This window comes from Odocoileus virginianus, chromosome 11, assembly GCF_023699985.2.
Source record: "Odocoileus virginianus isolate 20LAN1187 ecotype Illinois chromosome 11, Ovbor_1.2, whole genome shotgun sequence".
NCBI lineage: Eukaryota > Metazoa > Chordata > Mammalia > Artiodactyla > Cervidae > Odocoileus > Odocoileus virginianus.
In genome coordinates, this window is record NC_069684.1 from 62,525,862 (window position 1) to 62,541,454 (window position 15,593).

The 15,593-nt window shown below is 33.8% G+C and overlaps 1 protein-coding gene across 3 annotated transcripts in view; it reads right to left on the reverse strand.

Annotated features, from left to right (window-relative positions):
- BRINP3 (BMP/retinoic acid inducible neural specific 3) overlaps positions 1-15,593 on the reverse strand; it is a 461,826-nt gene that overhangs the window by 76,699 nt on the left and 369,534 nt on the right. For all 3 annotated transcript variants that reach the window (XM_020873239.2, XM_020873241.2, XM_020873240.2), the window contains exon 7: positions 10,977-11,199. In XM_020873239.2, the coding sequence (XP_020728898.2) occupies positions 10,977-11,199 (223 nt within the window). The remainder of the gene's footprint in view (positions 1-10,976; positions 11,200-15,593) is intronic.

Genomic DNA, 15,593 nt, shown 5'->3' on the forward strand with positions numbered 1-15,593 from the left:
GGTACTTTATAATTCCTCCATTTTTCACATTTCTCAATAATACATTGAAGATGTCAAAATATGAAACTCTTTATAAATTTACAGATTCATTAGCAAATGCCTATAAGTCATCATGGAGCGGTTGAAACACAAAAAAAATAATAATAAATTACTTTTTAATATAGAAATGCAAAGAAAATTAATATCCTGAATTTTCCATACAGTTTCATATGAAATTGCTCTCAGCAAATTTCCTTATATTAATATATAAAAGCCATTCTTAATTAAAACACAAATTCTGCAATTTTAAAGGATTTTGGAGGCCATACAGCAAGGTCCTTTTAATAGTTGGGATACAAGTTTGGATGCAGTAACATAAGCCAAATAAGATTGGCTTCAATAACCTTCAGTTTCATTTTCTCTCAAATATGAGTGCAAACAACCAACCAAAGCTAACTTCAAAGAAATCAGATATCACTAATATTAGTATGTTTGCTCGTATCATAGTTTTTAGTTCTAACCATCACATCTGCATTTTAGTTAGGGAGAAGATGAAACATATATTCTTCTTTCTTTAATGCTTCATGCATTTCTTCCACTTATATACATTTGTTATCCATCCAACGTTCAAGGGAGGCTGAGGGGGTGGTATAGCATGTGCTTTGCCAAAACAAAGGGTTGCATTAGAAAAGAAAGAGAACTAAAGGAAGAAGGGATGTAACCTTTCTGTTTTTCAGTCTCTAAGTTGTGTCCAATTATTTGAGACCCCATGGACTGCAGCACACCAGGCTTCCCTGTCCTTCACTATCTCCCAGAGTTTGTTCAAATGTCCACTGAGTTGGTGATGCCATCCAACCATCTCATCCTCTGCAACCCCTTTCTCTCCTGCCCTCAATCTTTCCCAGCATCAGAATCTTTTCCAATGTGTCTGCTCTTCGCAGCAGGTGGCCAAAATAGTGGAGCTTCAGCTTCAGCATCAGCCCTTCCAATGTATATCCAGGGTTAATTTCTTAAGGATTGACTGGTCTGGTCTCCTTTCAGTCCTAGGCACTCTTCAGAGTCTTCCCCAGCACCACAATTCAAAAGCATCAATTCTTTTGTGCTCAGCCTTCTTTATGTTCCAATTCTTATATCCACACATGTCTACTGGAAAACCCATAGCCTGGACTATATGGACTTTTGATGGCAAAGTGATGTCTCTGCTTTTTAATATGTGGTCTAGGTTTGCCGTAACTTTTCTTCCTATGGAGCAAGCTTGCTTTCTAAGTAGTGATCGTCTTTCTACCTGATGGTTGAAGCTATTTCTACAGTGATTTGGAGCCCCCCAAAATAAAATCTGTCATGGTCTCCACTCTTACCCCATCTATTTGTCATCGAGTGATGGGACTAGATGCCATGATCTTTCTTTTTTGAATGTTGGGTTTTAAGCTAGTTTTTTCAATCTCTGTCCTTTCCCTCATCAAGAGGCTCTTTAATCCCTTTTCACTTTCTTCCCTTGGAGTGGTACCATCTGCATATCTGCAGTTGTTGATATTTCTCCCAGAAATTTCAATTTCAACTTGCAAATGTGAACCTCTATGACAACTCCGCAATTTGTCTTCTAGTTCTGTTAGGTCCTCATGAAATCATATACAAGCTGTTGTCCTTTGAAGTAAAAAGCTTTTGCTTTACTTTCACGGGTCACTTGACTGACTCCCTTGAGTCACTGAAGGCTGGCTCAAGAGTTAATAATTAGGAATATGAAGATGTAGAAACAAAGAATAGCTGTTGGGCTGGGAAACTGGGAAACATTTAAGCTATAAGTCCTTCCTATAGCAGCATCTCTGTACTCTTAGTTCCCTGGAAAATATAGATAAAGGCTTGACACACATTCCTAAGTTGTTTTTTACAGGAAACAGACCCCTCACCAGATGAAAACTGCTGACTGAAAAACAGAAGGCTGATGACATGTGAAACTTCACCTTGATGCCAACCAATTAGAGAACTGTCCATGAGCTCATCACGCACCCTGAAGCCCCCTCCCTCACACCGTGTTTTAAAACCCCTTCCTTGAAAGCCATTGGGGACTTCAGGTCTTTCGAACATGAGCTGCCTGTTCTCCTACCACATGTTAAATTTTGGTGTAGTAGCTAAGACTAATATCCACAATTATTCAAAAAGGCACTGCAATTCTCATTTCTCCAATAAATCTGTGCGAAGCTATAAAACTACAGTTTGCAACAGATTGCATGCAGAAACAGCAGCGGGGATTCAATTATCTTCTCTTAAGCCAAATATTAAGGAAATGTGCAAAAATCATTAAAGTTTAAATGTTATATATGTTATTAATAATATGTAATAAGCTTGCTTAATGTTCTTTAAATTGTATTAATAAATGCATATTTTAAAATCTCTGTTTTAATTTTACTATGGTAAATAGATTTCCATTTATATATACATATATATGTAGATTTACAGCTTCCATAACACAAAAGCTTTTCAGATTTCTCAATAATTGTTATGCATTTGAAAGAGTCTTGAGACCAAACAGGTGTTAACTTTCAGTCAAAGTCATCAGAGAATTTCAGCAAGATTTATCACTAAAATAACAGAAGACAACTACACTTAACTTACCATGCAGAGTGACTCATCGAGAATGGTGCTTAAGGCCATTACAATGGGCCAGTTGAAATATACCCCCACCTCAAATTTGTGGTTTTTGGTTAAGGAAATAATATCTTTGCCTCTATAATTATTCTTGCCCAAGTTAGAAGTAGCCTATTTAAAGCAGGTTTAATCTATTTTTTCTAGGAATAAATAATGTAATATGTAAATTATATGTAAATAATGTAATACCACATAGGATATATCCAAATTTATATCTGTTTTTAAAGAAACAAAAATAGTCACTTGATTGCTGACTATATATTTATTAATAGAAGATATGAACTATAAACCCTGATCACTTTTTTGAATACTCAGACACTAGTTTAAGATATCCTGATAATGACTTAAAATTCTTTTCTTTTCTGTATTTCTATTGTTTATAAATGAGGACATTACTATTTTTCACAGATTTTCATTTTCTTCATGAGCCAAACAAAATGTGATTTTACATCGTTGCTTTTGATGTTATGTATTTATGCTTCTTTATTAGTTGTTTAGTGTACCGTTGAGACTTGGCCAGTACCATTAAGACTTGGCAAGTACCATTAAGAGGACGTCAAGACTGTGTATTGTCACCCTGCTTGTTTAGTTTATATGCAGAGTACATCATGCAAAATGCTGAGCTGGATGAAGCACAAATTCGAATCAGGATTGCCAGGAGAAATATTGATAACCTCAGATATACAGATGACACCAACTGTATGGCAGAAAGCAAAGAAGAACTACATAGCCTCTTGATGAAAGTGAAAGAGGAGAGCAAAAAAGCTGGCTTAAAACTCAACATTTAAAAAACTAAGATCATGAAATACAGTCCCATGACTTCATGGCAAATAGATGGGGAAACAGTGGAAACCAGTGGATGACTTTATTTTTTGGACTCCAAAACCACTGCAGATGGTGACTGCAGCAATGAAATTAAAAGATACTTGCTCCTTGGAAGAAAAGCTATAACCAACCTAGACAGCATGTTAAAAAGCAGAGACATTACTTTGCTGACAAAGGTCAGTATAGTCAAAGCTATGATTTTTCCAGTAGTCATATATGGATGTGAGAGTTGGACTATAAAGAAAGCTGAGCCCTGAAGAATTCATGCTTTTGAACTGTGGCTTTGGAGAAGACTCTTGAGAGTCCCTTGGACAGCAAGGAGATACAGCCAGTCCATCCTAAAGGAAATCAATCCTGAATAGTCATTGGAAGGACTGAAGCTGAAGTTCCAATACTCTGGCCACCTGATGCGAAGAACTGACTCATTGGAAAAGCCACTGATTCTGAGAAAGACTGAAGGCAGGAAGAGAAGGGGACGACAGAGGATGAGATGATTAGATGGCATCACCGACTCGATGGACATGAATTTGAGCCGTCTCTGGGAGTTGGGGATGAACAGGGAAGCCTGGCATATTGCAGTCCATGGTGTCGCAGAGAGTCAGACACAACCGAACAACTGAACTGAACTGAAGACTTGGCAACAGCTTGTGCTTTTTCCTTGTCCTCTTTCCCAAGTCAATAGTCTCCCAAATTGCCTCTTTCAACATTGTGTAATAATGATGCCTTGAATGATTATTTATATGGTCTAGTAATAGAAAGACTTTGATAAATTAACTATCAAAACAAAAAGAAAACAAACAGATCTACTGCACTAGACATTGAGGGGCTTCCTTTATCTCAAGAGAGTTTTATGACATGTTGATGATATTTAATACCACAGGCAAATCACATGTTCATACTTCATTTTTACTGTTCCCAGGATATATTGAAAATGGATCCAGATTTTATTTGATTTCTACATATTCTAGATTGATATCTATTTATATCTATTAGATTTAAGAAGTGAAGGAAACCAATTCCAATGAACAAATGTTATAAGACAAAATTATTGGAAGCACAGTCAGAGGCAGCATCTCATATATGCATTAAAAATGCATTAAAATAAAAATAAAATGCATTTTTATAAAAAATTAAAATGCATTAAAAAAGCAAGTTTATCTAAGGTGCAAAGGCACTATTTTGCAGGAAAATATCAATGAGAAATTGTAAATTGGGATTCCAAGAACACTAAATCAAATTAAAAAAAAATTTATAGAAAGATTTCAGTAAAAAGGGGGCATATCAAAGAGAATGGGGGGTCAACAAAGAGAGAAAATGTGGATATTCAGCAAAGGAGATGAAAAAAGGAAAATAGGCTAAAAGGCATGAAAAAGAACCCAAGGGGAAAATATGATTGAGAAGGATTTTTATACATCATCACTGTATGCCAGATGTTGAGAAACAGCATTCACAAAGATTTCTCCCCATGAAAGTGTTAAATATCTATTTTCCTTGCATGAATTATAGAGTGGTAACTGCTTGCTGATGCATAAGGGACACAAAGGGTCATGTTTTGAGTTTGAGAAGGAAAAGTTGAATAACAAAACTTCAGAAAGAGAAGTTAGGTTATGAGAATGGAGCTCATGTGAATGAGATGAGTGCTCTCCACTAGAACCCCACCATGATGGCCCCTAGATCCTGGACTTCAGTCTCCAAAACTATGAACTGTTGTTTGTGAGTCATCCAGTTTGTGGCATTTTTTGTTTATAGCAGCCTGAACAGACAAAGACACTGTCTCAGCTCCATTTAAAAGAATGAGGGAGGGCATTCACCTGCTTAACAGAGAAACAAAACAGAACATGATACGCATATTGTAGCAGGCAATCCAATTTATGTAGAGTGGGAAACATTTTACATAAAGTAATAATTCATTGCTGTGTGCGTTCAGAGGTTGAACTAAAGTATTAACAAAAATATCACAGAGCACTCATCAAATATGTATTGAGCACTTGTCTGGGAATGTGAGAGCTATCTCTAGAAACTCCAGCCGAAAACTAAGCATTCAGATTTCTTGAAATTCTGCCTGTATCTCATCTTTTCAGCATTCCACTGGGCAGGGTAATTCTTCCCAAATACGTTAAAATTTCCACAGTTTATTTCAGCATTACCAGATTCCCTTTATCCTCCCCTACCCACAGATACTGTTCAGATTTTCAGCTTCATTTTCCTCAAGTGCTCATGTTGTTTGTTCTTCCTCTTAGTTTATAATCATGTCATTTTGGATTGGACTAGAATTGGAGATCATAAGGAGAAGGAGGAGAAAAATGGGAAAGCTGGCTGACTCCACGAAATTATACAAATCTGCATTTGGAGATCAGTTTGAAATGGCACTTCAGTTAAGATCAGTTTGATATGTAAGATTTTAGATTATTGCTATGGAAGTTATATTAGTTAAAATGTGTATGTATATAAGTATATTAAGGTATATATAATGTATAAATCTATATATAATGTATATATTTGCATTTAATGCATGGACATAATACATAATATATAGCATATACACATATATTAATATGATTATATATGAGTTATTATTAATAAAATAGTCAGTATTAACTCACAAATACCTGAATTCAAGATTCAGTCTTGTTCTATATGTTTTCCATACAATGGATACTAAAGTAATAACTTTCTTTCCTTAACATAACATGTACTATATTTATAAATTTTTCAATGATATACAAGTTAAATACTTTTAAAACACGTGATAGCATTTTTAAAGACAGAGAATACATATTAATGTTATATTAGAGCCCATGTTGGCAAAATTTTTTCTTTGGAGTCAGGTAGCTAATACTGTAGGGTTTCAGGAGCAAGCAGTGGTCAATAACTGCCAACAGGGTATGAAAGTGGCCACAGACGATATATAAACATATGGGCATGGCTTTTTTATTGATGCATATTTTAATATAAATTCATATAATCCTCACCCATCATACTCTTCATACTATTCATCCAGAATACTATTCTCCTTTTGATTTTTTTTTCAACAGGCTGATACAAAAATTGGTGAGGGATAGGTTTGACCTACATGCCAATTTCTAACTGCTGTCATAGAGAATATATGAGTTACACGACACAGCTGTCAGACAAAGAATGACACAGACCTCAAGTCATCCTTCTCTGTGATGTTAGAGAAGTGATTTCATCCTATATCACTTTCCAATATTAATGAAGAAGATATCACTTTGCAAAAATGTTTTAATAAAATTTTAGAGGTTAGTTGCAGTTTGCATGCACTGGCTCAGGATATCCAACTGCACATCAACTCCATAAGCCATGACAGTACATTGGTAGCTTGAAATGGACCATCGTGGAAATATTTCTACCACAAAAATCAGAAATGTGAATAAATTAGGTTTTCTACCCCTAGAGAGGTGATTGCTAAGCCTTTACCAAGAGACTTTTAAATGTATTTCTATGGACCCTTGGCTACTCTGTGAATAAGACATGACAGCACAAAATAGTATAGTTGAGGTGCTTTCTAGGAATATTACATGAATACTTTTCAGTAATTGTTGCAACTATTGTTCTTTAATGAAATGAATATAGCATTTGTCCTCATCTCAAACATTTTTGAATAGCAACACAAGTTGACTATCTCAAAGAAATCACATGATCACAGGCTTTGGAATTCACTTCAGTGAGAAAAAGCATTTTGATGGCACGGGAATTCATGAGAGGGATACTAGTAACAATGCGAAGCTGCCACCTGGATAGATGCCACACTTTACCAGAAAGAAGGAATTACACGCTACATTATGGAGGAAAAAACAAAACAAAACTTCAACTGCCCCACCATTATATAGGAAGAATGAAGAAATACTGTTAGTGAGATGGTCTTATCTTTCGTTGGTCTTATTTTTCTTTGTTTGTGCTTATTTTTCCAGATTTTAGAATACCAGATATTGAAAGCTAGTTCTGAGAGTTGGACAAGTTCAAGAGGAAAACTGAAAAAATTTCCATAAAGGAAGGGCAAAACACAAAAATACCTGCTAGAAGTGAATCACTGATATTACTTAATCACTTTCTCTTTCAAAAATTTCTGAAAATACACCCCACAAATTTCCAGTCTCTTTTCCACTGAATTCTGCTAACAAACTCTAGTACATATTTATATTTTTTGTTTCCCTAATGTAATTTTATTACATGAAAATCTATTAAGATGGGAAAAATAAAAGCAAAGCAAAATCTCACATTCCTGGTAAAAGAAATACAGTGATGAAGGAAAAAAAAAATCCAAATTCAGTAAAAATCTAGCAAGTAATCTGCATTTTTTTTAATTGTGTGGGATGACAATAGAAAACATAGGAATTAAGCTAAATTGAAAAAAAGCAAGTCAAGAAAAAGCCTGAACTATCTTTCATTTACTTAATTTAGACAACAAATATTTAGTTCTATCACTTTTTGAATTTGTTTCAAGCAATGCATCTTTCTATTATACTGCCTATTTATTTATTCTGCACACACCTAACTTGAATTCTTCATATTTTTCTTAGAAATATTGTACTTTAATGACACTTATGAATGTTTAATTTTTATTTATTTTTACTAGAAATTAATGTGTCTCTTTTGACATATTTTACTCCACTATTTGTTTCCCTTTCAGGTCCATTTTCCACTTATACCTTAAACATATTTCCTATGATATTACATTCAGATCTTATGATTTCATGTGCACTGATGTTTACCGTCTTAACTCTCTCAAATTTTCCCTGAGCTTCATATATATAATAAATATATTATACACATATATATAATCTCCAGTTGTGCTTGATTAAAAGAACACTTAAAGTCAACAAGTTTATAAGCAAACTCATCAGTTGCTTCCATCTAATTTTCTCATATTCCCTTTCATGTTTGAGGGTAAGATCATCTATTTCAGTGGTTTACAAACTCTAGCTCACATAGGGAGCATAAAGTTCATTGCAATTAAATAAGTGTCTTTTTCAAGCTGTAATTCTCTGTTAGGGAATATTTACTTGAAGTTTGTGGAGAAGGCAATGGCAACCCACTCCAGTATTCTTGCCTGGAAAATCCCATGGACAGCGGAGCTTAGTGGGCTGCCGTCTATGGGGTCGCACAGAGTCAGACACGACTGAAGCGACTTAGCAGCAGTGGCACTTGAAGTTTGCAGACAGATATATAAAAAAATATCTTATGCATGAAGTAAATAAGAAAACTTACAGGAAGTATAAAAGAACAAATCTTATTAGTAGTGCTTAGATAGTAATTTACAGCAGTGAATGCTTATGTTAAAAAAATGAAAGCTATGAAGTCAATAACCCACATTTTCTCTCTATGAAAATAGAAAAAGAAAATTAGAGCATTCACATAAAGCAAATGGAAAAAAAAGAAATAATAGCGATCACAGTGGAAAATCAAATAAAAACAGAAAAGTAATAGAGAATATAAAAGAAACTAAAAGTTAGTGTTTGAAAAGAAAGAAAATTGACAAACTGACCAGACAGACAGATAGACAGATCAGAAGAGATAGACAAAAGAAATGAAAAGACATCCCAGATACTGGAAGAAGATATTTTTATATTAAACAGTTTAAAGAGTGGGCATCAAATATATAAATTACTCATACAACTCAATAATGCAAATAAAAAAAGGTAAACTAAAAGAGGGAAGAAAATTCACATAGATATTTCCTTGTATAAGGTACAAATTGGACTATAAGCACATGCAAAGATGTTTAGCATCATTAGTCATCATGGGGAAATGTAAATTAAAACCACAAAAAGACATCACTTCACAACTGCTAGGATGACTATAATCAAATGTCAGATAATAACAAGTGTTGGTGATGATGTGGAGTAATTGGAGCTGTCACTCATAGTAGGTGGGAATATAAAACATGAGAGCCATTTTGGAAAACAGTTTGCTAGATCCTCAAAATGTTAAATATAGAATTATCTTCTGAATAGTCAGTTTTGTCAATCCTAAAAGAAAGCAACCCCAACAAACCATTTGGAAGGACTGATGCTGAAGCTGAAGCTCCAAATTTTGGCAGCCTGATACAAAAAGCTGACTCACTAGAAAAGCCCCTCAGAAAGATGCTGGGAAAGATTGAAGGCAAAAGGAGAAGGGGGTGGCAGAGGATGAGATGGTTAGATAGCATCACCGACTCAATGAACATGAATTTGAGCAAACTCTTGGAGATAGAAGATAGACGAGTGGCATGCTACAGTCCATGGGGTCACAAATAATTGGACAGGACTTAGTGACTGAACAGCAATAACATATCCAAGAAAATTGAAACATATGTCCAGATTAAAAAAATAAAGCATATGTGAATGTTCACAGCAGCATCATTTATACTTGACAAAAAGTGGCAACAACCCCAAGTCCATCAAATGATTAATTGATAGGTAAAGTAAAATGTGATATACTACTGATACATGCCACAACATGGGTGACCCAGAAAGCACTATGCTATATGAAAGAAGTCAGTCACAAAAGACCACATATTGTACGAAATGTCCAGAATAATTGAATCTATGGAGACAATTAGTAGATAAGACACATCTGGAAGGACAAATAGCCAAGGGATGGGCATGGGAATATGGGAATAAGGGGAATATGGGGCATGGGAATATGAGGCTGAAAATGCGTCCAATGAAAATGTTCTCAACTTAGATTGCATACATGTTGAATATGCTAAAATCCAATGATTGTAAAGAATGCCAATGATTTATTTTGAAATTGAATTTTAAAATGTATAAACCTTATTTTTTTTCAGGGAAAGAAATTTATAATTATAGATTTCTTGATAATTTAATAATTGAGTCAAAATTCAAGTATTTTATAATGGTGATACTAACATAAATACAGTTTTTTAAAGATTTTTTTTTCCTTAGCTTTTCCTTTCATTTTCAACCTGCTCATACTAAGTAAATGCAACTTTATACTGCCTTGACTGATCAATACATATTAAACTACCAAATCTAAAACCTGGGCTTCCCCAAGTCAGTTCAGACACAAGTATTTGAAGAGTTTGTCATCATTCATATAAATTGTTTGAAACTTTCACAGCAATTTCCATACATTCATGTAGAATGAGATTTATGGTTTTATGAACATGTCAAATAAAATTTAGATGCTTTTATTTAAAAGTTACATCTTGAGAAATTTCACTTTTTTATTCCTGCTTACTTCCTATGCTTACAATGTAACTAGGTTTTTGTGTTTTTATGTTCACTGTCACACAATTATCAGCTGATTACCCTGTACAACAAGTTAGAATAATGTCTTGATTCTAATGATAAAAAAAAATAAATAAAAATTCAGTCTACGTGGTCCCATTATAGCCTTACTTTGGAAAATAACTGCAATTAATCATTCTGAGACTTAAGACAACATGTTTTCAAATCATCTCTAAAAATATGAACAACACTGTATTATGCATATTACCACACCTCCATTCAGAAACTCAGTAGAGCTGTCCTCAGTCGTCTGCATTACTGCACTGGTCTTACCTTTGTCTTGGCAGGCTGATGAGGGGTTGTTTATGACACCTCTTGCTAAGGCTAAAGAGTTTGTGTACAATTTTCTGTGCCTTCAGGAAAAGTTGCTTCATGCCGTTCTCCAGTTGTTCATAGCGGCGCTGAAAATTAGAATCCATTGTCCACAAATGCATTATGGTAGACGTGTTGAGGAAATAATTCATGGGTAGCCTTTTCATAAAGAACTTGAATTCATCTGAAAAAAATGCCAAAATGCAACACTTTAATAATAAAATAACCATTTTTCCTCTTCTCCAAAGTATAGTTAGTATGTTAATGTTGAAACAGATGCAAATTAGTAGCAAAGAACTTAATTTTTTATGATTTAGGATTATTTTCTCTTTTGTTACTCATAAGTTAGAACAAGAATATTCATAGAAAAAGATAATTAAAATAATTTTTCTCAAGCAAATATTTGGGGTAAAAATTTAACTTGAACTTAATTTTTCCATGTTCTCCTTTTGATGATAAATGAATTTGATGGTGTTGAATTTTTTTCCCCAATGTTAATAGTCATTAATCTAGCTTTTATTTCTGGCAATAGCATTAATCACCTGTTCCTAGTATTGTTTATTAAATCAATATTTTCAGAAATTACCCTTAAATCAGTATAGGAGAATACATGGATTATCATTACTAAATGTTTGCAGTGGTTGAAGATATATTGTTTTGCAAGTGATATAAACCATATTTTAATCACTATTCTACCCACAAAAAATTTACACAGCATGCATTAAACCTCAGTCTGTTTGTGCCTTGATTTCCTTGCTTGTAAATGAGATAGAAAATTTTTGATTATAAAAATATCATTTTACTTTAAATTTTTATGAAGTTGCAAATAAATTGTTTTAAATGGCAATTTAGTTAGTTGTAAATATCCAATTCAAAAATAGTTCTTTTCAAATAACCAGTTATAGGTGTTAGTGTTTACCTGAATTTGGACAAAGTATGTTCAGACTGATTCCTTGGTAGAGACTGTCTCTATTGCAGTGTTTCCAAACCTCCAAAGTGAGTGAAAGTGAAGTCGTTCAGCCGTGTCCGACTCTTTGCGACCCCATGGACTGTAGCCTACCAGGCTCCTCCGTCCATGGGATTCTCCAGGCAAGAATACTGGAGTGGGTTACCATTTCCTTCTCCAGGGATCTTTCCAATCCAGGGAGCAAACCCAGGTCTCCCGCATTGGAGGCAGGCCCTTTAACCTCTGAGCCACCAGGGAAGCCTCAAACCTCCAAGTTGTCACTAATTAAAAAACATGTCATTCATATGGGAAAAGATAAACTACATTAATATACATATATATTTAAGGCAATTAATTTATACATATTTTACAAACCAGGGCTATTTCAATAATCAAACCCAAACTATTTCATCAGTGATGGAAAAGGCAACTTTTAGACAATTAACAGAAAATTATATTCATGAATATTGGGTTGATACTTTTTCTAGAGCACATAAAAACAGAGTTCTGGCATGTTTTGGATGTTAAATGTAACCGGAAGAACAAGGAAACAAAGGAAAACCAGGACTTTTTATAGTAATATCCATCAGGAAAGAGTTTTGAGGATTTATCCATTTGATATGCTTCAAATCATTTTTTTAAGTAAGCAGAGTATAAATAAGAGATGCATTTTAAAATTCCAATTTCACAGTCCTCTACATTTTGTTTGGTCCCATATGTCTCCTTTGACAAATTTTCTCCTTTGAATAAAAGAGTTGGGGCATGGAAATTGGAAAGCATTCCCTGGATTATTCACAGAGCAGATGCCACTACTTTGCAAACTAATCATTCATTTCATTTCATTGTCATCTTTTACTTGAACATTTCTGATAAGCTTTTATTGTTTCATGGGTTTGCATATTTTAATTATTTTTATTGTTACAGTAGTATTATGAAAGTTTCTAAATCAGTACATTTTATTCAAGTTAAAAACTCTATTAGTTTATTTATTTTATCAAAGTGGATGTAACAGTATATGCCAGCTGAAAACTGGCGCTATGTAATTTTTAAGAAAGAGTTTTAACATGACATTTGAATAATTACTTCATTACAAAGTCATTAAGAATCACCATTGACCATCCGCAAAACATTTATTGGACACCTGTTGGGCACAAAGCATACAGCTATTTTGATCTCTGAGTGGGAATATGAATAAACCTTTCATCTCATTTTTTAAAAATGACAAATGACATGTAATAGTTTAAAATGCTAAAATAGCATCTCCTCTGAAATTCATTCTACTTAGAAGTCAATAGAATGTCCAGAAATATTCCTCTGGATATTTTTTCAGTTAGTAAAATGTATGTTTACATAACATGAAAATGAAATTTGAGTGATACATTAGGATTATTATATAAAGCTCCAGATTCACATAACTACAAGGAGAAAATACAACGATTAGTGGACACCAGGCAACAGTTAACCCTATAATAATGTCCCAACACATGTAGAAGATAAAGTGCTCTTGCTTTCAAAATGGAAACTAAACAATGACGGTGGTGGTTTAGTTGCTAAGTCATGTCAGACTCTTGTGAGTCCATGGACTGTAGCCACCAGGCCCCTCTGTCCATGGGATCCTCCAGGCAAGAATACTGGAGTGGGTTGCCATTTCCTTCTTCCCAACCCAGGGGATCTTCCCAACCCAGGAGTCGAACCCAGGTCTCCTGCATTGCAGGCAGATTCTTTACCGACTGAGCTATGAGGGAAGTACAAACAATGATTAACCATACTTCTTTGGGGAAATACATTTGTAAAAGAAACAAAAATTAACGTCATATAAAAATATCCTAGGAGAAATGCATTCAGTATCTGAGTTATTAGAGAGAGATTAATCTGGAGACCGCTGTTTGCAAGATACGTATCAAGTGAGTACCTTTGCTCAGCATAGTTTTGAGGACTATGAGAAACAAATCAACAACAGCAATATCAGTGGTAATAAACATCCTGTATGTAAGCCAGTCAGTCTTCTTCACAAAACTAATTCACATGAAGCAAAAAGTAATACAAAAGCAGATACATAATATTAATGAATTCTGTGGAGGCAAAGAGAATTAGCATAGGTGACATCTTTTCAATAAATTATAGAAGACTAGCTAGGCACCATGTTGACGTTCAAGATTACTACTGCTCTTCCAATAAAAATGAATTTTTTTCTAAAATAGCTGAACAAGGTTTGTTGCTGTTGTTTTTTCCTTCTCCTCGAAAACAAACTCTAGTTAACACCTGATATATAGTTAGTTAACTTTGAAATGAATTCACTGTCTCTCTGGTAACACAAGTTCTTGCTTTGGCAGGAACTCAATTGCAGTGTTTTAAATATTAACTCAGTCCCCTCAATAATCCTTCATGTAAGTTTTATTGGCACAGTTATGTATGTTGAATGCAGATGACTTTTAGTTTTGTAACTCTAATGTCAGCAAAAAAACTTTTATTTTTGCTACTTCATTTACATATTGATCGTATGTATTTATATATGTATGGACTTTATTCTCATGCTTCACAGCTGAATTAAATAGGTAAGAGTGGAGAACGAAACATTTTTGGATGTAAAAGGACCAGCCATAATATGTAGATCTTGATTTGTGCTTCTGTCTTCATTGATGAGCATGCAAAGCATTGACCAGTGTATTGATTATACATTTTCACATATTCAGAATCTCTGCTCAGAACAGCTTTGGAATATATTTTCAAAGGTGTTCTAAAGCACTCTAAATTTTCTAGAGCTTTGGGAGCACATAATTTACTTCCTCAAAAGTGCAGAAAAGCAATCAGTTTATTTTTATTTTTATTATTATTTAGAGATGATTTCTTGAGTTGCAAAACCACCAACATATCCAAAACAGAAGCTGCTTCCATTAGAAAGTAGGACTATGGGTGGGCAGGATTCAAGGAGGAAATTTGTGCTTTTATGATTTTTTTATTTCATATGAAAGTATTATTCTACTAAAGTTTAAATAAATATTGTTAGCCAGTAAAAATCATAGCCAAAAAATACTATTAAGTTGTCAGTTCAATATGTATATATATATATCTATCTTATATTTCAGACATTTATATAAAATGCTATTATTTAATGATTTGTTATTATAAAAGTAAAAGCCTACTTGCTCACATTCTGTTTTTTGTTTTATGTATCAATTACCATACTGGTACAAAGTACCTTTTCAGTAGAAATTACAATGCAGGATGGATAATAATTTTAAATATTATGAAAGCATAGGAATAGTCTTACTCTAATAACAAAATATTGTACAATGTATAGCAAAATAAGGAACATGGACACAGAACATCTTTAAATGAAAGGATGCAATAAGCAAAAAAGATGTGTATCAGATATACGTGAAGAATCCATGAAAACATTTGTTTTTAACCAGAACTTATCTGTTCATTTCTCATGAGAAAAATGACTTCTCATTTTGAGATACTACTGGTCTAGTTCTTCATACATGTCATTCCTGTTTATGTTTGTAAAGAAAGAAGTTTTAAATAAGACATGTTAATATTATATTCTATTAACACAAAATTTTCTGTGATCAGTAAGTTAATAAAACAAATATTAATTCCTTATACTGAATGCAGTACCTTATCTATAA